Source organism: Gracilinanus agilis, chromosome 4 (assembly GCF_016433145.1).
Source record: "Gracilinanus agilis isolate LMUSP501 chromosome 4, AgileGrace, whole genome shotgun sequence".
Classification (NCBI taxonomy): domain Eukaryota; kingdom Metazoa; phylum Chordata; class Mammalia; order Didelphimorphia; family Didelphidae; genus Gracilinanus; species Gracilinanus agilis.
Genome location: NC_058133.1, coordinates 219,524,552 through 219,550,235, shown reverse-complemented (window position 1 = coordinate 219,550,235; position 25,684 = coordinate 219,524,552). Strand labels below are relative to the sequence as shown.

At 33.0% G+C, this 25,684-nt stretch overlaps 1 protein-coding gene across 1 annotated transcript in view; it reads right to left on the bottom strand.

Annotated features, from left to right (window-relative positions):
- Positions 1–25,684, bottom strand: part of LOC123245328 (ABC-type organic anion transporter ABCA8-like) — a 114,015-nt gene that overhangs the window by 31,425 nt on the left and 56,906 nt on the right. Inside the window, exons 13-23 of the mRNA XM_044674176.1 lie at positions 24,048–24,158; positions 22,213–22,388; positions 21,868–21,987; positions 21,480–21,618; positions 20,511–20,601; positions 19,725–19,864; positions 18,625–18,744; positions 16,541–16,733; positions 13,988–14,154; positions 6,234–6,367; positions 1,096–1,233 (exon numbers count right to left, since the gene is read on the bottom strand). Of these exons, the coding sequence (XP_044530111.1) occupies positions 1,096–1,233; positions 6,234–6,367; positions 13,988–14,154; positions 16,541–16,733; positions 18,625–18,744; positions 19,725–19,864; positions 20,511–20,601; positions 21,480–21,618; positions 21,868–21,987; positions 22,213–22,388; positions 24,048–24,158 (1,529 nt within the window). The remainder of the gene's footprint in view (positions 1–1,095; positions 1,234–6,233; positions 6,368–13,987; positions 14,155–16,540; positions 16,734–18,624; positions 18,745–19,724; positions 19,865–20,510; positions 20,602–21,479; positions 21,619–21,867; positions 21,988–22,212; positions 22,389–24,047; positions 24,159–25,684) is intronic.

Genomic DNA, 25,684 nt, shown 5'->3' with positions numbered 1-25,684 from the left:
TGAGTTTCAGAGAGATTCATCAGCAGGTTGGGTGAAAGATTATAAATGTTTCAGTTACAGCATCCCTTCAAGACTTGCTACTTCTTACAGAAGCAATGTAATCAGGGTTAGTAAAGAGACTAATTACAATGATGTAAGAACTGTTCCTTACGGTTCTGAAATATTCTGAAAATAGGCTGCAGGGGAGAAATCTGGAGACCTAGATTTGAAAGAGAACCTAGGGGTTCTATTGTCCCAAATTCTCGTTTTCTAGTTAAGGAAACTGAGGCTTATTTAGGTTAAGTGATTTGTTCAAGGTTACACAGTAACAAATGAACTCCCATGACTCTGGGTTCTTCTATTTCTTTGAGAAAATAAATAACAGTGAAATATGCAATAGCAAATAGCATCTTTCAGTGGAAGGAGCACTAGCTCAGAAATCAAATCACCTAGGTTCAAATATCATATCTGATACTCCCTGTGTAACTTTGGACAAATCATTTATATTCCCTGGGTCTAATTTCCCCTATCTCTGATGAGATTAGATTAGATCACTTCTGTGGTTTCTTTTGCCTCTGGATCTAGTGGAGAAGAAAAGGCAAGATAACATGTTGATTATATTTTGGAGGAGGTCTCTGTTTAGGTACTGGCTGGACATACCGCATAATCTCTGAGGTTACTTCCAATTCAGAAATTCTATGATTCTGTAACATTGGTTTACTTGTGTCTTTAAGTTAGTCACTTAATATCTCTGTGCCTCAGTTCATTTACTGTATGAGGGAAATAAACTAGGGGATCTCTAAAGTTCTTTCTAATCATACATCATCTGATCTTAGGTTCCTTGATCAGTAAGCTTCAATTTCTTACTTGTGACATGAGACAAAACCTTTTCCAATACTTCAATTACTCAGTCATTAATAGAAAGTTTCACATAACATATTCTGTATGCTTTGTTTAATGAAGTAGAGAAATATACTATCTTTCAGCAAACTTTCCATTAATCAAAAAACCAAGGTTGGCATAAAAAGAGGCAAGCTTCATTTTTCTGGAATTCTTATTCACTTAAAATACTTATTCAATAACAATGAAAGATCATTGAAACATTGTCATACTTACATAAGAAAATGTAGTTCTCTCAGTGGTAATTTGCTTTGAGGAGTTAAGCATTTTAAGTAGCCCATTGCTAACAACATTAATGAGGACGGGAAAGCAATTCAATCTCTTGGTGTTACATGCAAGAGAAAACCTATAATCCTTAAAAATAAAAATATGGGTATATATATGAACTCAAAATCCATGGAAAGTCAATATAAACTTTCAAATAGTAAATATGAAAAATGTTATTTAAAATTATTAACAATATTGTCTAAACTGTAAGGTATATCTGATTTGAGCATTTGCCACATTTTGTGAATTCATGTAAGTAAACATAATTTTGGAATATTAGCTGGTTATTGCCATTAGCTAGTTGTTTTTTGTTTGTGGCCATCTATAGGAATTTATGAGTAAACAAGGGATAGAGAACACTGTGAGGTATAAAATGAATAATTTTGAATACACTGAATGAAAAAGTTTTTTATATAAGTAACACAAATGTTGCCAAGATTATAAGGAAAGCAGAAAATTGGAGGGAAATTTCATATACAGTCTCTCGGATAGAGGTTTCATATCTAAAATATATATAGAACTTTGTCAAATTTATGGGAATAAGAGCTGTTCCCCCAATTGTTAAATGGCTAAGATATGAACAGATAGTTTTTAGATAAAGAAATCAAGGCCATATAGAGTTAAATGAAAAAAATTCTAAATCACTATTGATTAAGGAAATGCAAACCAAAGTAATTTCTGAGCTATCATGTCACACCCATCAGATTGTTTAAAAATGACAGATGTTGGAGGAGATATGGAAAAATGGGCATACTAATACATTGTTGGTGGAACTATAAAATCATCCAACCATTTTTAACTTCTTTTTTTCAGAGATGAAAACTTTTTATTTTTATTTGTAATATTTATAATATTTTACTAATTAAATTAATTTTATTATGAATTAATTTTATTTATTGTGTTTATTATTAATTAACTAATTGCAATTATTAGTATATTAAAGTATTTTTCCATGGTTACATGATTCATGTTCTTTACCTCTCCCCTTCCCTTCCCCCTCCCAGAACCAACAAGAAATTTCACTGGGTTATACATGTATTATCACTCAATACCTATTTCCATATTATTCATTTCTGTAATAGAGTAATCTTTTAAAAACCCAAAGCCAACATCCTATATCCATATAAACAAGTGATTAATCACATGTTTTCATCTGTGTTTCTACTCCCACAGTTCTTTCTCTTGATGTGGATAGCGTTCTTTTTCATAAATCATTTGGGAATGTTCTGTATCATTTTATTGCTATTAGTAGCAACGTTGATTACATATGATTGTGCCACAATGCTTCAATTTCTACAATGTTCTCCTGGTTCTGCTCATTTTACTCTGCATCAGTTCATGGAGATCTTTCCAGGTAATATAGAAATCAAGCAGTTCATCATTCCTTATAGCACAATAGTATTTCATCACCACCATATACCACAATTTGTTCAGCCATTCCCCAATCGAGAGACATCCCCTCATTTTCCAATTTTTTGCCACCACAAAAAGTGTGGCTATAAATATTTTTGTACAAGTATTTTTTCCTCGTTATTCCTTTGGGGTACAAACCCAGTAGTGGTATTACTGGATCAAAGGATATGTATTCTTTTAAAGCCCTTTGGGCATAATTCCAAATTGCCTTCTCAATTCACAATTCCACCAGCAGTGCATTAGTGTCCCAATTTTACCAACTATGTTGGAGAGACAGTTGCTGGTTCTGTTTCCCAAGGAGATTAGGGAAAAAAGGAAAGAATCTATGCGTTCCAAAATATTCATAGCAGCTCTTTTAGTGGTTACAAAGAAGTGCAAATTGAGGGGATGTCCATCAATTGGGGAATGATTAAACAAATTGTATTATGTAATTTTGATGGAATGCTAATGTACCATAAGAAAGGATGAACAGATTAATTTTAAAGGACCTGGAAAGAACTAAATGAACTAATGAAGAGTGAAACAAGTAGAACCAAGAGAACATTATATAAAGCTAGAGATTTAGTATTTGAAGAATAACTTGTGAATGTTCACCTCCAGAGAATGAACTGAGAAGTAGAAACATGAAAGACATCATCTATCTATACATATCTGTTTCCTAGATGATGTCTTCTATGGTAGGAAGAAGAGGGAGGGGATGAGATACCTGGAAATAAATTCTATTAATAAAAAATAAAAAAATAAAAAGAACAAGCAAGTTCATGAATGACAGGTATTTGGAGTTGGCAGTTTCTGTTAATTAAAAATAGAGTATTACATTTTATCTGCTCTTGTGATAGAAATTTACTTATTTCAATGATACATTGATATTTTCATTTTCCCTGAGAACAAATTACAACAGTGGATATGGAAGTAGCTTGTTATGCTCAATTTAACTTTTGCTTTCCTGTTATAATGAATATTTTGTCTGAAGTATTTTATTATTAGAGACACTTTATAACAAGATATAAAATATGAAACATTTTGACGCTTGAGAGCTCTAATTTACATATGCAGAATTTCTAAAAAATTGGATATTTTAGACCAGAGGTGGACAAACTCTTCTATAGGCCAAATATGGCAATGAGCTAAGAATGTTTTTGTTAAAAATTTTTAAATTGCATTTTAAAAATCCATTTTTATCTTACAGGCCAATACAAAAATAAATTGTGGGCTGACCTAGTTTTTGAATTGTAATGTGGCAACCCATTTTAAACACTTAGCTAGAATGTTCAATGAGCATGAAGTCTAAGCTTCATTGAGTCAGAAGTAATGCCTACTCTAGTGTGTAACTTGATTTATCTTACTGTTATAGGCTTTTCATTCTTCTGATATTATGTTTTTAATGTAACTCTTACTCAAAAAATTATGTGTAGGCTGTGTGTGATGGGCAATGTTTGAACTTCACTCTCACTAGAACTGATTCAAAGAGAAGGAAGGGTGAATTAAAGGATGCAATGGGAAGAAACAAATGACTTTTGTGGAGAAAGGATAAAAAGTGAAGAATAAAGAGAAAAAAATCAGGATGGAGGGAAATATACCGTAATCACAATTGTTAGTGTGAATGTAACAAGCTCATAAATTTGGATTAAATAGAAATGAATAGCAGAGTGAATTAGAAATTAGAATCCAAAAATATGTTGTTTAAAAAAGACACACTTCTAGGGGTAGTTGGGTAGCTCAGTGAATTGAGAGTCAGGCCTAGAGACAGGAGGTCCTAGGTTCAAATTTAGGCCTCAGACACTTCCCAGCTGTGTGACCCTGGGCAAATCACTTGACCCCGATTGCCCACCCTTACCACTCTTCCAACAAGGAGCCAATACACAGAAGTTAAGGGTTTAAAAAAATAAAAAAATTAAAAAGACATACTTCAAATTGAAAGACACAGTTAAAATAAGAAACTAGAGCAGAATCTATTTTGCTTCAGTTTAGCAAAAAGGCAGGCAGAGCAAAAATTATCTCAGACAGAAAAACAAAATAAACAGACCTAATTAAAAGAGATAATGAAAGAAATTAAATTATTATAAAGGGTACCAAAGGACATGAAGCAATCAACAATATTGTAATGATCAACTAAGAAAAACTTAGCTGTTCTGATCAACACAATGATCTAAAACAATTCCAAAGGACTCATGATGAAAAAGTGCTCTCTAACTCTGGAGAGAAAACTAAGTGTAAACTGAATTATATTTTTTCACTTCATTTATTTTTCCTGCTTTTGTGTGACATGGGTAATACAGAAATACGTTTTGCATGATTTCCCATTTATAATTGATATTCTATTGCTTGCCTCCTCAGTCGGTGAAGGAGGGAGAAATAATATTTTAAACCCAAAATTTTACCCCTCAAATGATAACAAGAAACCAAAAATTAAAATCTTTTCTTGATCTTTCTCTCACATAGCGATTATGTGTAGAAGGGGGTAAAGGATTTAATCTAGTGATTTAACTTAAGCTCAGTGGGTTTTTAATATTTTGCATATAATCCAAAGGACAGACACAATCTAGCTCAGTTTTTTATTTGTTAGTCATTATTTTGAGATGATGTTGAGAATTAAATAATTTTCACAATAACAAATCCTGGAATTCAGCTACAAGAGAGACATGTTTTGTAGTGTTCTATTATTTGCTTCCAAGGATATTTCTTTGTTATTCCAGGAGAAAAGAGTTTAACTATTAAAAAATAGAACATGTAGTTTATTACTCAAACTACTTACTTTTTTTAAGTTTTACGTCAGACAATGTAAGGACATTTATTCACATAATAGATCAAAACAATTTTTCACATGTCAAGGTTCTATAATCTTGTTATGTTACATCATATCCCATCTATAATTTAGTGGTAAGTCTCAGAATTCCATGAGGCTGAGAGTGACATTTTGATATTTACACTATTAAAATGTGTCAAAGTCAGAATTTGAATCCATTTCTTCCTAATTTCAAGCCCAGCACTTTTTCTACTACATTTTTTTGTCATTCAAGATTTTTATCTCATTAGAATGAGGGTAGGGATTTTAAAAAATCACTAGCAGTTAGGAAAATGCCTCACACATAAGTGCTTAATGATAATAGTTTATGTAATAGTTAGAAATTATATAGCACTTTGAGGTTTGCAAAGAACTTTACGAATAGTCTCATCTTATCCTCACAACAAACCTGTCAGGTGTTATTATTATCATTTTACAGATGAGAATATTGAGGCAGGCAGAGATTAAGTGGCTTGCTGAAGGTTCATGTAGTTAGTATGTATCTGAAGAAGGATTTGTAGTCAATCATGTCTTCCTGATGCAATGTCCATCAACTAGCAGCCTCATTAGTAAGTATCTGACTGAATTTCATGTTCAAAAATAACACTAGAATCAAAACTATAAAAGTATCATCTTTCATTTTATTGGGATTTTGGATAATGAAGTTAATGAATAGCTTCTCTCATGTTAAAAATATTTCATTTAGAAAAAAATTTGATACCTGAAGTAATTCTGAAGAATTTTGCATTTGATTCCAAAACAAGTTAATAGGTCTTTCTGACTATAAGCACATGTAAATCCATAAAGAAAGATATCCTTCTTTCTCTCTTATTAGATAGACTAATATAACAACACTTTGATAAAAAGAAGGGAGTAGAGACCAACCCACCTCTTTTTTTCCAGATACTATTATAGCCCCATTGTAGGCAAGATCAGTTGTTCCATTTTTGTTTTCAAAGTCATATACTTCCAGAGATATATTCTGGTGCTTCAGAGCACTTACAAAATCCTCAATCTTTGACCCTAGTAAGTAGTTAAGAGAAAGACACTAGTAAATAAATTTTTTTCAAAAAGTTCTACATTTAAGCATATCATATTGCATTAAGTTGCATTTATATTTATGAGAGCAAAAACAATTGTTACGGCTTCAAAAGATTCTACTAAAATGGCACGTATCAAAAATATTTTTGTTTACTCAGGTTCTAATATTATGAAAAACAATTGATCAAATTAACGTTGCAAGCTTCTTTGTTATGATTTTTAAAAGATTTTTTAAATCTTGAAGAAATTAATGTAACTAACATTATATATGAAAAACTCCCTCATGACCACCCATTTTTCATGTATTGGAACTCAATTCTCTTCAATTGTCTACTTGTCTAATCTTCCCTCCTGACTTAGAATTTCAGCATTTAGTAATCTGTCAAAATGTCTTTCCCAGAATTTATATTTGATTTTATATGAGATAATTTAATGTATCTTCTATTCTCTAGAAGCTTTGCTGAACACTTTAATCCTTCCTCTAATCCTTTTTCTGCAATATATTCTCTCAGAAATCACTATAGACTACATACACATCATTCCTTATGCCCTGATGGAGATTAGTGGTATCCAAAGTAGAGTCCTTGTGTAAGGTGATCCATAGGGATATGGGAAGAAAATATTAGACTTTATAAACTTATTTTTAAAATTTAAATAGAAAGAAACTAAATTTTATAACTAGATGCAAAGCAGATGCCTGTTAAATGGGGAGTGATTAAATAAATTGTGGTACATGAATGTTTCAGTGCTGTCAGTCAAAAGAACATTTATTAAGCACCTCTCTGTCTCAGGTCTTGTGGTAAACACTGGGGTTACTAAGAAAGACAAAAAAACAATATTTGCTTTCAAAGACCTCACAGTCTAATAAAGGAGACAATATTTAAATGAATAATTTTCACAAAGCATGTGGAATTTAGCCACAATCTATACACATTTTGTAATGTTTTTATACAGGCAAACTATATAGAGGACAAATTGGAAATCATTAGCCAGGGTAAGGCATTCAATTAAGGGAAATTCAGAAAGACTTCTTGTAGAAGGTAGGTTTTTAGCTGGTACTTGAAGGAAACTAAGGAGGTCACAAAGTGAAAATGAGGAAAGAGAGCATTCTAGGCATGGAGGATGGTCAATGAAAACAGAAATGATAAATACATAAAAGCACAAGAAAATATGAATTCATTTGAAGTGAAGTAAGCAGAAACAGTGTAACAATATATACCATATAAAATACATATGATAACTACAGAAAAGTCAATGGAAAAAACAACTATCACGATAAAAATATCAAAATTGAACGGTCCCAAAGAAGATATGATAAAATATCTTTCCTTACTTTTTTGCAGTGTTAGGAAGCTATGGTTGTGTGAAACTATATATAATGTTGGAATTTTTTGATAATTAGTTACCTTTGATGAACTTTTAATTTTTTAATTTTTGTTTTTTTATACAAGGTAACTCTGTGAAGGGAGGAGGTAAAGGATATATTGGGAAATGTAGGTGATATTAAAACCAAAAAAATCAATAAAATTTTCAGAAGGTAAATTAAGGCTTATAGATATTTGACATGAATATTAACACCAATAACCTTATTCACCCTGAATGTGAGATGGTCACTCATTTGTCTATATGAGTGTACTGACAATAGTGCTATCATTTGTTCATTTGTAATGTATTGTGAAGTATTTCAGTTTACATGTGCCCAATTAAGTGACTTCATAGATTTTATTCTATAATGTTAAATTAACTAACTTAAAAAGTGAATAAGAAGCTTAGAAAGACTCCTGCAAGAAAGTATAGGTTGAAGATAATATTAATTGTCGGCACATAAACAAACAAGAAAATGGAGGGCTGACATCTCCCAAACTCTTGTATGAAGTCTTTTCCAGTAATATCAGGAAATTAAAAATAACCTAATCAGGTTAAAAAAGAAGTCAGACAAAAAAGAATTCATCAAGAAGATTGAAAAATGGCGTGGCATCCTTATCATTAATGATGAACCTCTCCCTCCAATATACGTTCTACCATGAGATACTAGAAATGATAATATAAAGTCATATTTAGTAGTATACTTAAAAATTAAGTTTTTAATGCCAAAACATTTTGTGATTTCTATAGAAACCTTAATATATATTTACTTAAAATTGTTAACAGACCTGTTTAAAGAAATATTCTATATGAAAAGTTTATATGGATTTTGAATTTATTAAAAAACACACAATAGCTTCCTGCCAGACTGGAAAGAATGGTGGGCTTTAAGTCACAAAGATCTGAGTTTGAATCCTGCCCCAGATACCTTTGAGGTCACTAGCTATGACCCTAGGAAAATCACTTAACCTTTTTGAGCCTCAGTTTCCTCATCTGTAAAAGTAGAAGTAATGATAGCACCTACCTCATAAGATTGTTTTTTGAGATCAGATGAGACAATACATAAAAAGTTCTTTGAGCCTTATGATACTGTAAAAATGATACCTATTATTATTTCTATTACTACCAACAATTACCACTACTATCACTATTCTGAATAGTTTATAAGGAGAAATGATTGACATCATGGAAGATGAAAAATTGCTTGTCAAATTTCAATAAAAACTTTTGACTATTTGTCAGATGAGATTGAAATATGAATATTATGATTTACTTAGTTCAGTCTAGCAAATGCATGTCTTTAACTTGGAGCTAAGTCTCTTTTTAATACATGACAATGATCAATCAATAAACATTTATTAAGTTCTCACTAGGTGCCCTGAAGTGTACTGAAGGATAGGCATAAAATAATAAAGCTAAAACAGCTGGGCAGAGCCAAGATGATGGAAAAGGTACAGGGACCCATAAGATTTCCACCAAATTACCAAAGCTCTACAAATTCTGGAGCAACACAACCCACAATAAATTAAGATGAAGTAATTTTTCAGTCCAAAACAACTTAGAAGGCCAGGAGGGGGATCTAATGCATTGGGATAGAGGTGGAACACAGTTCCAGGGAAGGCCCCTGGGAGGCAACAGGCCTGGGGTTCACCTGAAGCTATGGGAACTCTCAGCCATAGATGGTAAGGATGGGGCGGTTCAGACAACTGCTCAGAAGGAGATTACAGGGATCCCTTTGCTGGCTCTGGGTGCAAGAATTGCACTTGTATCCCATTGCCTATAGGCAGAACTAGGTTGCAGTCTTGGGGAGTAGTCAAAGGATGAGAAGGAGCATCTTAGTGCTTATAGCCACAGGGGAGCAAGGGATTCTGGTCGTAGTTCCAAGGAGTAAAAGAATGTTTGGGGTTATCCCCAAATCAGAGCACAGGCCAGGAGAGTGTTAAATATACCTCTTCTTACATCATACCACTGTGAAAGAAAAGAAAACAGATAGATAACTTTGAAGGCAGCTGCACAAAGAACCTAAAGCTTGGATGAGTGCTCCCTTCACCACAGCTATAGAGTTCAACTTTAAGAGTATTTTAAACTAAGAGAAAAGAAAAAGGCAGGAAAATGAGCAAACAGTAATAAAAGAAACTCAAAATAGCAACTTGTTTGTGTGACAAAGTAGATCTAACTTAGAGGACAACAAAGAAACTAAGAAAAATATTAATTACTCTCAAGCCTAAAAAGAATTAATGGAGTAGTTTAAAAAGATTTAAAAAATTAAATAAAAGAGGTAGAAGAAAACTTGGGGAAAGAAATGAGAATGATACAGGAAAATCATGAAAAAATGTCAATAAGTATGGGATTACTGAAGAAATTAATATCTTAAAAAACTGAATAGGTCAATTGGTAAAAGAGGCACAAAAAACCAAAGAAGAGAAGAATTTTATAAAAAGCGCTGAATTAGTCAAATGGAAAAGGTATACAAATATTCCCTAAAAAGAAAAACTTCTTGAAAGACGGAATTAGCCCTTTGGATAAAGAGGTACAAAAACTCAGTGAGAAAATAACTCTTTACAAAATAACTGGCCAAATGAAAAAGGAGCTACAAAAGTTCATGCAAGAAAATCATGCCTTAAAAGTTAGAATTGGACAAGTGAAAGCTAATGATTCTATGAGACATCAATAAACAATCATATAAACTCAAAAGAATGAATAAAAATAGAAGAAAATGTGAAATATCTCATTAGAAAAGCAACTGTCCTGGAAAACAAATGTAGGAGGGATACTTGAAGAATTATAGGACTACCTGAAAACCATGATTGAAAAAATAATTTAGACATCATTTAAGAAATCCTCAAGGAAAACTGCCCTCATATTCTAGACCCAGAGGGCACAATAGAAATTGGAAGCATCCAATGATCTTCTCTGAAAGAGCTCCCCAAAGAATAACTCCCAGGAATATTATAGCCAAATTCCCAAACTCCAAGGTCAAAGAGAAAACATTGCAAAAAGCCAAAAAGAAATAATTCAAATATCAGAGAGCTATAATCAAGATGACACAAGACACACATAAGAGGCATGAAAAAGTATTCACAGTGAAGGGGAAGATAGTATTCACAGTGAAGAGGAAGATGGCAACAGTGGGGAGGAGAGAATGTGAACTTTACTCTCATATGATTTGGCTCAATGAGGGAAGAACAAGCACAGTTGGGTATAGAAAACTATATTATCACACAGGAAAGTAAGAGAGGAAGAGGGTAAAAAGAAGGAGGCTGAGGCTGAAAGAAAAGAGGGTAAATTGGGGGAGATGGGGGTCAGAAACTAAACAGGGGTAAATAGGATGGAAAAGAATACACAATAATGGTGCAAAAATATTTCCAAAATCTCTCTAATAAAAGCCTCATTTCTCAAATAAATAGAGAAATGAATGGAATACATAAGAATACTAGTCATTCCCCAATTGATAAATTGTCAACTGATATGAGTAGCAGTTCTCAGACAAGGTAATTAAAACTCTCTATAGTCTTATAAAATGCTCTATTACTATTAAGTAGAGAAATGAAAATTAAAACAACTCTTAACTACCACTCCATTCCTATCAGATTGGCTATTATGAAAGAAAAGGAAAATGACAAAACTTGGAGATATTGGAATTTTGAGGGAGTTGTGAACTGTTTCAGTCATTCAGGAGAGCAATTTGGACCTATGCCCAAGGTCTATAAAACAGTACATACCCTTTGACCCAGCAATATCATTATTAGATTCATATCCCAATGAGGTTTTTAAAAAGTGGTTGTGGAGAAGGACCTATATTTTCAACAATATTTAAAGCAGCTCTTTTTAAGAGGGAAAAGATTTGGAAAATAAGGATATACCCATCAACTGAGGAATTGTTTAGTAACTTATAGTATATGATGGTAATTGAATATTATTATGCTATAAGAAATGACAAGCAGGAGGAGCTCAGGAAAACCTAGAAAGACTTACATGAACTGGGGCAGAGTGAAATAAGCATAACCAGGAGAAGATTATACAGTGATAGGTATACTTTACAATGAACAGCTGTGAATGATGGTTATTCTCAGCAATACAATGATACAAAATTATCCCAAAGGACTCTTGATAAAAAATGTCATCTACTTGCAGAGAAAAAGACTGAGACTGAATCCAAACCAAAACAAACTTTTTTCACTTTCTTAATTTTTTTCTGTTTCCTTCTACAAAGTGATTAATATGGAAAAATGTTTTACATGATTGCACATTTAAAATCTATATAAGATTGCTTATCATTTCAAGGGGTTGGGAAGTTGTGGGGGAGGAAGGGAAGGAGAAAATTCAAGACTCAATCTTCTTTGAAAATGTAGATAACTATTTTTACATGTAATTGAGGGAAAAGATAAAATTAAATTATAAAAGCAAAAACAGTTCTGACATCAAAGGAGAATGTGAAAATAAATATGGGTTAGATGGAAGATACCTTAAAAGCAGAGGGCACTAATAGCTTGTGGAATGGAAAAAGATCTCAGGAGGTGGTGCTAAAGCTGTTTCAAAAGATACCATTAATTTTGATGGAGAAGGCAGGAAGGAGAACATTTCAGGTCTGAGATTCAACCTGGGGATAGGCCCAGAATCAGAAAATGAAATTTCATATATAGGGAAGAGCAAGTAAGTCAGATTGGCTGGCAGATCATATTTGAAGGGAATAATGTATTGAAATACTGCAAAGATAATAAAAGGTCAGTTAATGAAAAGCTTTAAATGCTAAATAGAAGAGTTTATATTTAATCCTCAGATCTTTGTTACGAAAAGCCATGGAACTTTGTTGAGTAGGGATGGGCAGGATGTGGCATGGTCAGAACTGAACTTTTGGGAAAATTACATTGGTAAGTCTGGAAAGGACTGAGCTGATATGAGGCAAGGAGTCCAATTATGAATTTACAGCAACAGTTGATGGTAAACCAAGTGAAAAAATAAATTGAACTTGGAGCCAGACTGGCTACAATACAAAGTGTTAAATAAACTGTGACTACAAAATAAAGCATATACAGTAACACTATCACTAAAATATCATATTATTTAATTAATTATTAATCAAGAATTTCATACCATTAAAATTTTTTAAATGCCAATATTATTCATTTTACCTTTTCGTCCTATTTATTTTATATTTTGTGTATTTGTGATATAGATATTTATATAACAATATATGTGTACATTTCAAATAAAGAAATTTAGTTATTAATGTATACATACAATAACATTAATAACTTCTAATTAGCACAAATATATTAGCACATTACTATAGCAGTTATGAGTATATACAAATTTAATAATAATAATAATAATAAACACATAAAATGCTTACTATGTGCCAGACACTGTGCCAAGAACTTTACAATTATCCTCAAAACCACCATGGGAGGTAGATACTATAATTATCCCCATTTTACAAATGATAAGGAATCTGAGGCAAGGAGATGTTGAATGACTTGCCCAGGATGATATATAAATATTTTATAATACACATATACATTACTTTAATTATATATCATATACATTCTAAAGCACAAAATAGTGGGAAGAGATTATAAAATAAAAGTGAAATAAATCATGATAATTGTTAAGTTTTTTTATATTAAGAATATAAAAAGTTTGGGAGTAGCTGGTGGCTCAGTGGATAGGGAGCCACACTCAGAGATGTGAGGTTCTGGGTTCAAATTTGACCTCAGACACTTCCTAGCTATGTTACCCAGGGCCAAGTCACTTAAGCCCCATTGCCTAACCCTTACTCAGGATTGATTCTAAGATGGAAGATGAAGGTTTAAAAAATAAAATGTAAAAAGACTTCTCAAATAAATGTAGAAAAGTATCAAGGTGCAGTTCATTGAGAGCTGAGTTCAGAGACAGGAAGACCTAGGTTCAAATGTCACCTCTACTACACATTGATTTTATAACTTCAGACAAGCTACTTTATTTTAGTTCTTACTGCCTCTCTAAGCTTACAAATTGTAGAAAAGGACATTCTTTCAAAATGAGCTTCTAATAATGCCAGTGTAATCATACATCTCGTCCCTATTCCCTAAATATAGATACATTATGTTGTGTGAAAAGTGTACTTCTTTTTATTAAAAATGTGTACACCAAAAGACTAGGATTAGATAATAAATCTTTTGGCACACTGGTGAATTGGAAAAGGTATTTGTTAAAGCAAAAGTGATACACTTGAAAATTTAAATATAATTTCTTCACCTGTGTTGTTGACAATTAATAGGCTGCTGAGAGAACTATGTGACTGCTGCCCAGGAGAGAGGAAATATGTATCAGGAGTAAATCTCCAAGGAACATTTCTCCGGAATAGTTCATACACTATACTCTCAAAAGCAAGAGGAAGCAAAGTAATCACCAGCAACAAAGATCTAGAAAGAAGAAAATATATGTCAGAATAAACTCAGTTTTGTTTTGTTTGACTGTCAAGAAAAAAAAAACATGTCAATGGCAGTCCATGGCTAGATACTATATAGCATCATTCTCCAAAGGGTTATTACCTGCTTGATAATGTGTCTTCCACAAGGCAGGCATAAGATAATAGTTTCTAAAAGTTGCTTTGGAGTTCTATCTGAATAACTCAGATAATTTATCTGTATAACACTCTCATTTAAATCATTTAGTACCTTGAGGATACTAAACTAAATCAAAATTTGGTTATGGACACAGAAAAAAAATTAAAGTAATCCAAATATAGTAATGATATGTTGAGAGCTGTTGGAGAAATAGGATCAAACTTAGGGTCTGTTATCTGGATTCCCTAAGTGACCAATCCAGGTTGAGGCAGTCTTTGTGTTTGGTTCTGGTCACCTGAGCCCTGAAAAGCTCTGGTACCAGCAGGTAGGTTAATCCAAAACAACTTGATCCCTCCAAGAGGCTATTAGGAGTCATTTAGAGAAACAGAGTCTGTAAACAGATATTTTATCTGGATCCCATTACAAAATCATTGGCAAATAAAACTGTGTGTATGATTTTTCTGCACTGCATGTCAGGACGCAGACAGAATGGGCCATCTAAGATAAAAATCTGAGACTCCTCTTTTGACTCAATTTTAGATCCCCACCTTTCTTAAAATTCTTATTGAAAAGCTTTGAATTAGCAGACCAGCATCTACTGAGTTAATGATACCTCTCCTTGATAATTAAGAAGCCTGAATCCTAACAGACATTACTTATATAAGACTGCATACTTAGATTAGACTGGAGTCTTTAGTCTGAACTTTATTTGACCAGGTGCCTATAATCCAGGACTCAATTAGTGAGCATCTTCATAAAATATTTCTGCTCCCAGAATTATCCTCTACTAATTGATGATTGGAATTTGGTCATTGTCTTTATACCTTTACTCTTTAGACTTCAATGGGTTATGTATGATTTGTTACCCCTTCACAACTGTGACTCTTTTTTTGTGTTCTTTGTTTGAAATCAGTATATAATAAACTCCAAAGCCCACAGAATTCAGAACAGCATGGGCTAACCACTAGTCTAGTTGTTCTCATTTTCTTTCTCCTGCCTTAACAATCCTATGCCACCAATGTCACTCACGACCCCAAAACCATATAGAGGCTGGCCTCCTATAATGATAGGTATAGGAATGACAAAATCTTTGGACCAGTTTGAAGTTATTTACAAGTTGTTGGATGCAGTGTATGTGAATAGTTCAGTGTATGTGAAATTACACACATGCATATATATACATACATAGAAACATTTTTAACTTCAAGATATTGTATGGCAAACAAATAGATGCAAGAGAAATAAAGCATTAAAATATTCTTAGTGGCAGGGGTTATATTCATGGCTAGAAATTATTCATGAGCACCAATTCTAGAAACAAAACTCTTTGGAAATTTTTTGCATCTGTTATAACAATTTATTTCTTAAGAGATGTGCTATTTGCCAGTGGGAAAGAAAATATTCTCAGGAGTTTGTTTTTCAAATTGTAAACTTTTATTGAACATCTTCTGTGGCACAATGCTAAGTATTTAAAAGTAAAAACAAAACTGATGCTGCCTTCAAGGAGATTCTATTCCATGGAAGGAGATAACATTTTTAAAATTAAGAATTTAAGAGACATAAGAAAATATGAATTTGACAGACATTAGAAAAAATATGAGACAGAAACAGTTTTTTTAAAAAAGGGATTGCCTATCAAACTGAAAATCTATCAGGTACAATTTGGTTTTTAAAGAATATATCAATATCATCATGAAAGTAACAACACTATCCTGCTTTTGTGTGTGCCCTTTGGAATTCCATTCTGCTTTTTATACATCGCTAATGCATTTCATTATCACTGTTTTCTTCATTTTTTTTCTATCTTTTAGTATCACTTTTCCCAACATTTCCCTGTAAGAGGGATCAGGGACTATAAGTTGGGTGACTTAAACTTACAGAAAGAAACAAATATATTGTGGTTGTGAGTATCACAAAAAGCATAATCCTGTGCTTCACTTAATATCATAAAAATTGAACAGATTTATGTTTACTTCTTTAAGAGACAAAAACATAGGTAAACTAAGTCAGGTTATAGCTTATGCTGTATTTAGAGGGACCTCAATGGAATAAATGAGAAGGAAGATTTACGTAACACTGGAAAACTTAGGGTCATGGTTATCCTCACTTATGCAGTTAGCTAAGGATAAACTAACAATCCCTTTAGGAAGGTCATCTGGTAGGACTTAATAAGGGAAAAATTTTTAGGGACCAAAAATATGTATTTATCTCTTAAATAAATCAAAAGGATTCTGATACTCACAATGACCGAAGAACTTTCCTATCATGCTTTAATTTTAAGAAGCGAATCCTTGCAACTGCCCAAATCTGTTGTCTCCAGAGAGCCATGCCACTGACTGATTCCATCTTCTCTCCAAGAAGTGAAGAGAAATTCTGCTCTGGTTCAACAAAGTTTTCAGAATGTCTTGTTTGTTCCTGCCCCAAACTCTCAAAATCTGTGGACACATTGAGAAAAGGCCAAAACAAAATGAATCTCTTATCAATAAAATGGGATTCAAAATGTAACAGTTTCCTATTTAGGAATATATAAAAAGAGGGCTCAAATATTTGATGATGTTAACCCAAATCATAAAAGAAACAAATTATGACAGTGATTATATTAAATTAAACCCAATAATCATACTTAATAATTCCAAAGTATGGAGTTAATCATTGAAGGAAGAAAAAAGAAAAGATCAATATTTTATACTTTAATAGGGAAGGTAAGATTGACAAAAGCTATGAATTCTATAAATTACAAATGAAGGTAGTATTTAGCAGAATATTATCTTCTTCAGAGAACTGAATGGTTTGTTTCTGTCCTTGTAATATTGGTCACACAAATCATGCATAGATATTCTCTGCCTCATGTACGTGACCCCATTTTTGCATGTAGAAGATGGATGATGAGTTCCCTGGATATTTCCAGCCATGTGGTACTCAGTGCTAAAAGGCAGCTAGATGAGTCGATGGATAGAACACTGAGTCATGAGTAAGGAAAACTTGGAATCAATTCCAACCTCTGACACTTAATAGCTGTGAGACCCTGGGCAAGTCACTTAAACTCTTTTTTGCTTTAATCCATTGAAGAAGGAAATGGCAAACTACTATCTTTGCCAAGAAAACCCCATGGAAGTATTGGCATCCTATGATTCATGGGATCATGAAGAGTCAACATGAGGAACTAAAAATATATACATACTCCCAAGTTGCTCCCTTATTGGCCTGATCTGGCAGTAATGACTGAAATGACAATGGTAGAGTCATTTCTTTGGTTTATGTTATTGTCAACTATTAAAAAAATCCACTATTGGAACTCACTGTAACAGATACTGAATGGATGAAGCAATGCTATGCATTTATTAAATAATAATACATAATATATAAACATAATAAACATAATGTGCCACTCATTGTACTAAGTATTGGGGATGCAAATGTGAGAAAGTAATATAATTCCTTCTCTCAAGAAATTTACATTCTAAAAGGTGAAGAAGACTCATAAAGGGGAACTTTTGAGGAGAGAGCATGCAACATCATTTAGTTTGGAAATGGTCAGGAAGTTACTATGCAGGTCTGGGTTCCAACAAAATAAAGACACAGCTCACTTATCAGAACTGTATAATTAGAATTCAGACTCTAAATTCCAGCTTCCCATGTTCCTTCTCACCTTACATCCTTACGTTTTGGAGATAAAGTTTGTGTGTGAGCCTGCCCCTCTTTCTTCTCCCCTAATCTCATTGGGAAAGTGGGCTTTATGCCAGGTAGGAGAATCTATACACGTGGATTTACTTTTTGTTAGATAATTAGGTTTGAACTTCTATTTCTTTTGGTTTTATTTTTTTACCTCAAATGATTATTTTATAATCATTATTTAATAAATACTTTATAAAATATAATACTTGGAGTTATCATATATTAATTTAAATCTAACAGAACACAGCATTTCACAACATCTTCTGGTGGTAGGGAGATAATAAATGTGGCTAAATTGTAGATGGCATTATCTGGAAATAGCCAGGAAGGGACATAAAGTCCTGGACCTGGGAAAGATAAAGTAAAAGGTCACCTATCAGAGTTCAGGGGAAAGTAGTTACAAAATGGCCAGGAAGTGTTAGCTATTAATATCTTATTTTGAGTCCAACAAATATATTCTGTGAGTGTTACAACTAGCTAGGTAATATATTCTTGAATAGGGGAGAGGTGTCCAGGTGAAGCATGGAGAAATAGATTTATTGGGTCCTAGGACTGGGCTTTGGTAGTCAGGGTATATGAATACTTATTATTAAAATTAATATCAGATGGTAGTTCTCCTATTAATTCATAATGTATCTGACTTTTTTTTACCTGCATCATCGATTGTTGTTTTTCCTTCTAGTTTCAAGAATACTTCAGTCAAAGTTGTCATGGAAACACCATAATTCACAATGTCTTGGCCAATACAATTATCAAGATCACTATAAAGTTCTAAAGAACAACCACAATATGTTAAAGCCATAAAAATTTATACTGAATCTGAAAGTAAATATATTTACCAGTAAAAACAGGCATTTTGGATATTTTTCTATAGAAAAAAACACTTCTTCCCAAAATAATGCATTAGGTTGTAAATATTTTTATGCTATTCAAAGTATACAAAATCTCACTGAAACCATCATAGAGATACTTTCATAAGAGACAGACAATTTTTAAATATGTTACTCCAAATATTTATGGTGTCAATAGTTCGTTTTTTCTTAGTGCTTTTGGCTTATATTCTCTCATTGGTCTAGGGCAGTGTGGCCCCCTGAAATGTTCTATCCAGCCCAGGACATTATTCCTAATCTGACGAATACAATGAGTAGGATACAATACAATGAAACTTTGAAAGAGTTGCCTTAGAAAGACACTGACAGATGAGCATTTCTTTTCCTTTGGCCCCCTCTTTAAAAAGTTTACCCATAACTGGTCTAGGGCAAGTTTCAAAGAATCAGACCAGCAAAGAGTCTCATAGGTAGCATACTCCAAACCAACAAGAATTCATTTTATAATATGATGTTCAATTTAAGTCTGTTTGTAATGAAGGACTCATTACCTTTTGAGCCTATACAATCTACTTTGGATTGCTCTAATAAATTAGCACGTTTTTCCTTGGATAAAACTAAAGTCTACACCTTCAAAACTACTCATTATTTATAATGTTTGCCCTCTGGAAATATTCATTAATTTAATTCTTCTTTCACATAATAGCTCTTCAAATTCCTTATTACAACTATTCTATTATCTACTCTGCCTGTTCTCCAAATTAAAATAACTTTAAGATCCTTGCTCAAGACACATTTAAATCTGCCAATGTCTTTTCAAATAGTAATTTTTCATTCTTATTTATATGGATTGGCCCTAAAGTTTACTTTGTCACATTAGTATTATTTATAGATTTCCATTTTTAATTACCCATGTTATGTTACCTGGAAATAAATCTGTTCTTTCCAGGGGCAGTGTGTAAACAAGCTTTTCTTCTCTTTCTGCAGTTAATGTAGCATCAGGAATGTGGCATTTAATGAGTGACGTTATTCTTTCTGAGTCACAGGATTCATTTCTGTGCAAACTGGAGTATTATAAAGAAAAAAAGGTATATCTTATTTGCATTTGTCTCTGTCACCACCACTATCACCTTAAAAAATTAAATGTTGGATGTATTCATGATATTTACTAGGCTTTTAAGAAAATCAAAATATAAGTAAACAAAAGAAAATTCCAGCCTTTGAGGAAGTTATTATTTTGGGATGGTGGGGCTAAGACATAGTCACATGAAAGAACTAGAGTAATAAATTATAGGTTTCACACTTTAAATGTTGATCAATAACATTTTTTATAATTGAAGAATCCTAATATTGGAAGGGACTTCCAGGTCATCTTTTCCAGTAATCCTATGTTACTGTCCTTTTGTCCTAATAAATAACTTTGTGTTCTGAATCTGACTTTAGAATTTCTAAGGAATTACAATGCTACTATTTGTGGATAATTTTGAGTTTTATCTTAGTAACTCTAATTACTAGTAAATTCCTACCAATCCTTTAAAGCTCAGCTCAGTGGCCACTTCCCTGAATCAGACTCCTCTGGAGGCCTGTTCTGTAATACTACCAATCCCTATTTTTATAGTATATAGCAGTGCCAGGGCTGGATCTGGAGTCAATAAGATAGACCCCTTCCTTCCTTCCTACAAATTCTTAAATTTCCCCAAGCTGTAGTACCTTAAGTGATAGCCAATCCCCCATTTCCTCTTTAGAAACAAAGAAGAGCCTGCACACTTCAGTTTCCCACTGGATATAAACACTTTCCGATCTGAGCAAAAAAAAAAAATAGGCAATAATTAAGTAGGTTAGGGGGTTGTTACTTCTTTTAGAAATATTAAGTGTGAAGGCTTGGGAGTAGAGCATAATTTACAGGACCATCTATAAGTAAGGAACTTTGTAGTCTCTTACTGTATCGAAGATATCACTTACAGTTTAAAATTCATAAAATTCAGAATTTAGGGGGCAGTTGGGTGGCTCAGTGGATTTAGAGCCAGGCCTAGAGATGGGAGGTCCTAGGTTCAAATCTGACCTCAGCTGTGCCAGCTGACCCAGGGCAAGTCACTTGACCCCCAATGCCTAGCCCTTATCACTCTTCTGCCTTGGAGGCAAGGCAGAAGGTAAGGGTTTTAAAATAAAATAAAGTAAAATAAAATTCATAATTTAATCTGAAACCTACTAAATCTGATGTATACTAAAGCTGGCCATGTTATTTTTGTGTTATCCAGAACATTTGTGGAGATAATCCATTTTTTGGCAGGGAGAACAAGTCTCCAACCAGATATTTTAATAAAAGCTTAATTTTTCAATTGGATATGCAACAATATGTCCCAACAGTTTTTAAAATCTCTGCTTTGATAAAAAGAAAAAATGGAAGTCTCTCTGTCTTTTTTTAAAATAAAAAATAATATCACTTGGAAGAAAATTTACAATAAATGAACAAGCCGTCAGATTCAATTTACTGGTATAGTCACTGGAATACCTATAGAAACAAAAGTGCTACAATACTGTAGACATATTAATATGTGAAAGGAGGACTCAGACCTCCTATCACTGTTTTATCAATATAACCATGGCCCTGGATAAGATCCATCATTTCCTGATTCCCAAAATTCTTGACTACAATAATGAGAAGAAATGGTGTATCACCAGCAAGAAGATCAGCCTCATCCATAAACTGTGTACTGAAGAGGGTCACATGTTCTGCTTTGTGTTCCTTTAAGAGGTGCCATACTTGGTGTCTTGAAAATGGATCCAATCCAGCAGTTGGTTCATCCAACAACAAAACCTGAGAAGGTTAAAAGCAACTAAGAGCTTTCTTTTTAAAGTGAGACCTTTTTGGAAAGCAGCATAAAATCTATACACATGTGGACATTTTTGTGTGTGTATACAAATCTGATAGGAGTAGAAAAAAATCTAAAAATATTGTCTTGCATTTCTTAGTATTCTGCTTCATGTATTTTTCTAATCATGAAGGAAAAACATGAATTTGTTTTATCAATAACTTTCAGAAACCCTCTGATTCAATCCCACTTACCTGAGGATCACCTAAAATGGCAATACCAAAGGTCAGCTTCCTTTGCTGCCCACCACTCAGATTTGCAGCAAGCATATCCTGAATACTTTTCATTTCCAATTCTAGAGAAACTCTTTGTACCTAAACAGAGAGAAGAACAATTTACAAAAAATAAAAATGCTTTAGATTAAACTCTTTTTTTGCTCATTGCTTTTAAGATAAATTTATATAGATAAATTTATTCCAGGCTCTCCCTGCCTAAAGTTTATCACTTGACAGACAAAATCAATTGAACAGAAAGTCAAAACTCCATGGATAAATAATTTAAATCTTTACCACTTTATCAATTCTAAAATGTTTACCTACCTCTTGTTCTACTTTCTCTGGTGGAATCCCTTTGATTTTAGCATATAGTCTGAGGTTTTCTCTCACAGTAAGGAAATCAATATGGACATTAAATTGTGGGCAAACACCAGTGATCGTCTTGATTTCTTCTAAGTCTTCCATTTCAGAGAGGTTGTTATTATAGACGCTAACAGACCCTAAAAATAGACATTTTAAGCATTTAAAGCATTGGAGTATTGTGTTAAATCCTAGGTTTTGTTCAATTAGAAAAAAAAAACAAACCTCACTGTATATACAAACCAATATGCATAATAGGCATTGTTTTATAGATGATGGATGGTACAACTTATCAGTTGAGAGGTCCACAATATTCTTAACCATAATTTAAAAAATGTCAGAACTAGAAGAGGTCTTACCTTAGACATCATCTAGTTCAGTTTCTTTATTTAGAAAATGAGGTCTCCTTGAGAGGTTAGGTTAACATGTTTAATGTAACTTCCTTTATCAATCATTCTGTCTCTCTGTCTCTCAGTCTCTCCTTTCTTCCCTCCCTCTTGGTCAATTTCTATTTATAAAGTTATGAAGTTTCTTCTCTATTCTTTAAATATTTGCTTACATCTTCCGCAAACATAGAACTTTCATTTTCTGTTCACTCTGTATTCTTTCTTAGTGATATGATCTATTTCCATGAGTTCAATTCTAATGTCTATCTAGATGACTCTCATATTTATATATATATATATACTTCTCTCTTGTGAACTTCCTGCTACCCATTCCCACCTAAATGGCCCATTATATCAAAGCCAACAAGTTAATATATTTCTCTCAAATATCCTTATCTACTCCAAATTTCTTTATTCCTGTCACAATCACCACCACCCTTTCAGATACTCATATTATTCTTCCTTCCTTGCTTCCCATAGCAAACCAGTTGCCAAATCTTATTAATTTTACCTCCACAAAAATCTCTAAAAAGTGTTACCTTTTCTCCATTCATGCTCCACACTCCCTACTTCAGGTTTTCATCACCTTTTGCCTAGGCTGCTCTACTTGTTCCGCTTCCTTGTAGTCTCTAACCTACATAATCCATCTTTAGCAGAGGGACCAAAAATAATCCTCCTAAAGCAAACTTGATTATCAGTCCCTGCTAAATACTTTCAATGGCTCTTCATTGCCTTTATGATAAAACGCAAATTCATTGCCCTGTAAATAAAAGCCCTCCCCATCTTATTTTCCTAATTTCATTTTATGCATCTTCGTCTTTACAAAAAGTTCCAGACAAAACTTGTCTCATTATTGTTCTTTGAATTGAGCTTTCCATTTTCTACCTCCTTATCTTTGCAAGGTGGTCCCCCATATCTGCAATGTACTTCCTCACTACTGCTTCTTAGAATTTCTAACTTACTCCATTATTCAACTTAGGTTCAGTTTTTAGAAATCAAATACTCCTTCTGGCTCTATATCTTCAATCTTATGAACTGTCTCAACTATCCTTCTACCAAAGACCTCTGCTATCCTTGATTCAGCCTCTACAATATTCAGAGTTCAATTGCAGTTAAATGTAATTCAGTAAAATTTAAATCCCAAAGAACTTTGGTGATCATTTAACTTAATACTCTCATTTTCCAGATCTGGAACCTGAGGCTCAGACAAATTCAGTGGTTTGCTCACATTTACTTGGGTGATAGTTAGATAATGCCAGATATGGGATGAGAATTCTAGTGTCTTCATTCTTACTTAAAGGTTAATTCTACTCAGTCACACTGCTTTTTTTACCTTTTGGAAATTAATAATAATATTTTCCACATCTCTTGTTCTGTTTATCAATTAGTTTGTGGTTGGGAAATGTCAGTTACCTTCTGTTGGCTCAGATAATCCACTAAGAATATTTATTAGTGTTGATTTCCCAGCTCCACTGTGACCAAGTATTGCTGTTATTTGGCCTTCATAGATGTCCAATTGAAAACCTAATATTGGAAGAAAAATTATTTTCTTGTAACAACTAACATTTATATATTGCTTACAATGAGCTAAGCATTGGCACTCTACACATATTATCTCATTTAATCTTTACAAAGACTCTGGGAAGTAAGTATTAATATTATCTTCATTTAAATTTGAAAAAACTAAATTTTTTAAAATGAAGAAACTGAGATTAAACAGAGATTAAAAGATTTTCTTAGGGTCACACTATCAGTAAGTATCTGAGACTGAATTAGAGTTCACAACTTAGCTCTAATTTTAGCTAATTCGATTCACTGTGGTATCAAGCTGACATACCAAAATGATGACATTAAGATTATATACCATGTAGAGGAAGGTGCTCTAAAAAAAGTTGAGATGAGATGATTGTAACTGTTTTGGTGCTCAGATCTAACAATGTATGAAGTTATTACCTTTTCATACCTCTAAGAGCATCCAGGAAAAAGCAAAAATTCTCCCCACCATCAAAAATCTAATTTTCTTCTTATGTATTTCAAAGGAATGTAACACAAATCTTTTATTTGATTTTCATTTGATTAATTTCATATACTAATGATAAATTATTAGTTAAATAGTTACCCATTCCTACCATTTCTTTTAAAAGTAGTTTTATAATTGGAAAATGAGAGAATGTCCTTCGATTGGGGAATGGCTGAGCAAATTGTGGTATCTGTTGGTGATGGAATACTATTGTGCTCAAAGGAATAAAAAACTGGAGGAATTCCATGTGAACTGGAATGACTTCCAGGAATTGATGCAGAGTGAAAGGAACAGAACCAGGAGAACATTGTACACAGAAACTGATACACTGTGGTACAATTGAACATAATGGAGTTATCTACTAGCAGGTATGCAAGGATCCAGAGCAAGGCTGAGGGATTTATGAGAAAGAAAACTAGCCACATTCAGAGGAAGAACTGTGGGAGGAGAATTCAGAAGAAAAACAACAGCATGAACACATGGGCTGATGGGGATGTTATTGGGGATTAGTCACTAAACGATAACTCTAGTGCAACTATGGAATATGGGATTTTAAATATGGAATTAGGTCTTGATCATGATACATGTAAAACCCGGAGGAATTGTGCGTCAACTAAAGGGAGTTAGGGGGGTTTGGGGGAGAGGGAAAGAACATGAAATATGTAACTGGGAAAATATTCAAAATAAAAACTTAAAAAAATAAACATCCATTAAAAAAAGTAGTTTTATATATAGTAGATATTGGAACACAGCTTGGAAAAGAAATTGATATCATAAAAGGCTAAAATATCTGCACTTTCGGGTGAGATAAATCTGGAAAATTGAAGAGAACTCCAGGAAAAAAAAATTGAAGTAGTCAATTATTAAAATTTATAGTACAGAAAAGTTTAAAATTTGTCATAATCAATTATTTTAATTTGTAGTAAAGCAAAGTAAGAGAGGATGAAGCTTTAAAAGCATAATAAATGTATTTTTGATAAAGTAAAATGGTTTTTAAAAGAAAATAATAAGGGGACCACTAGGTGGCTCA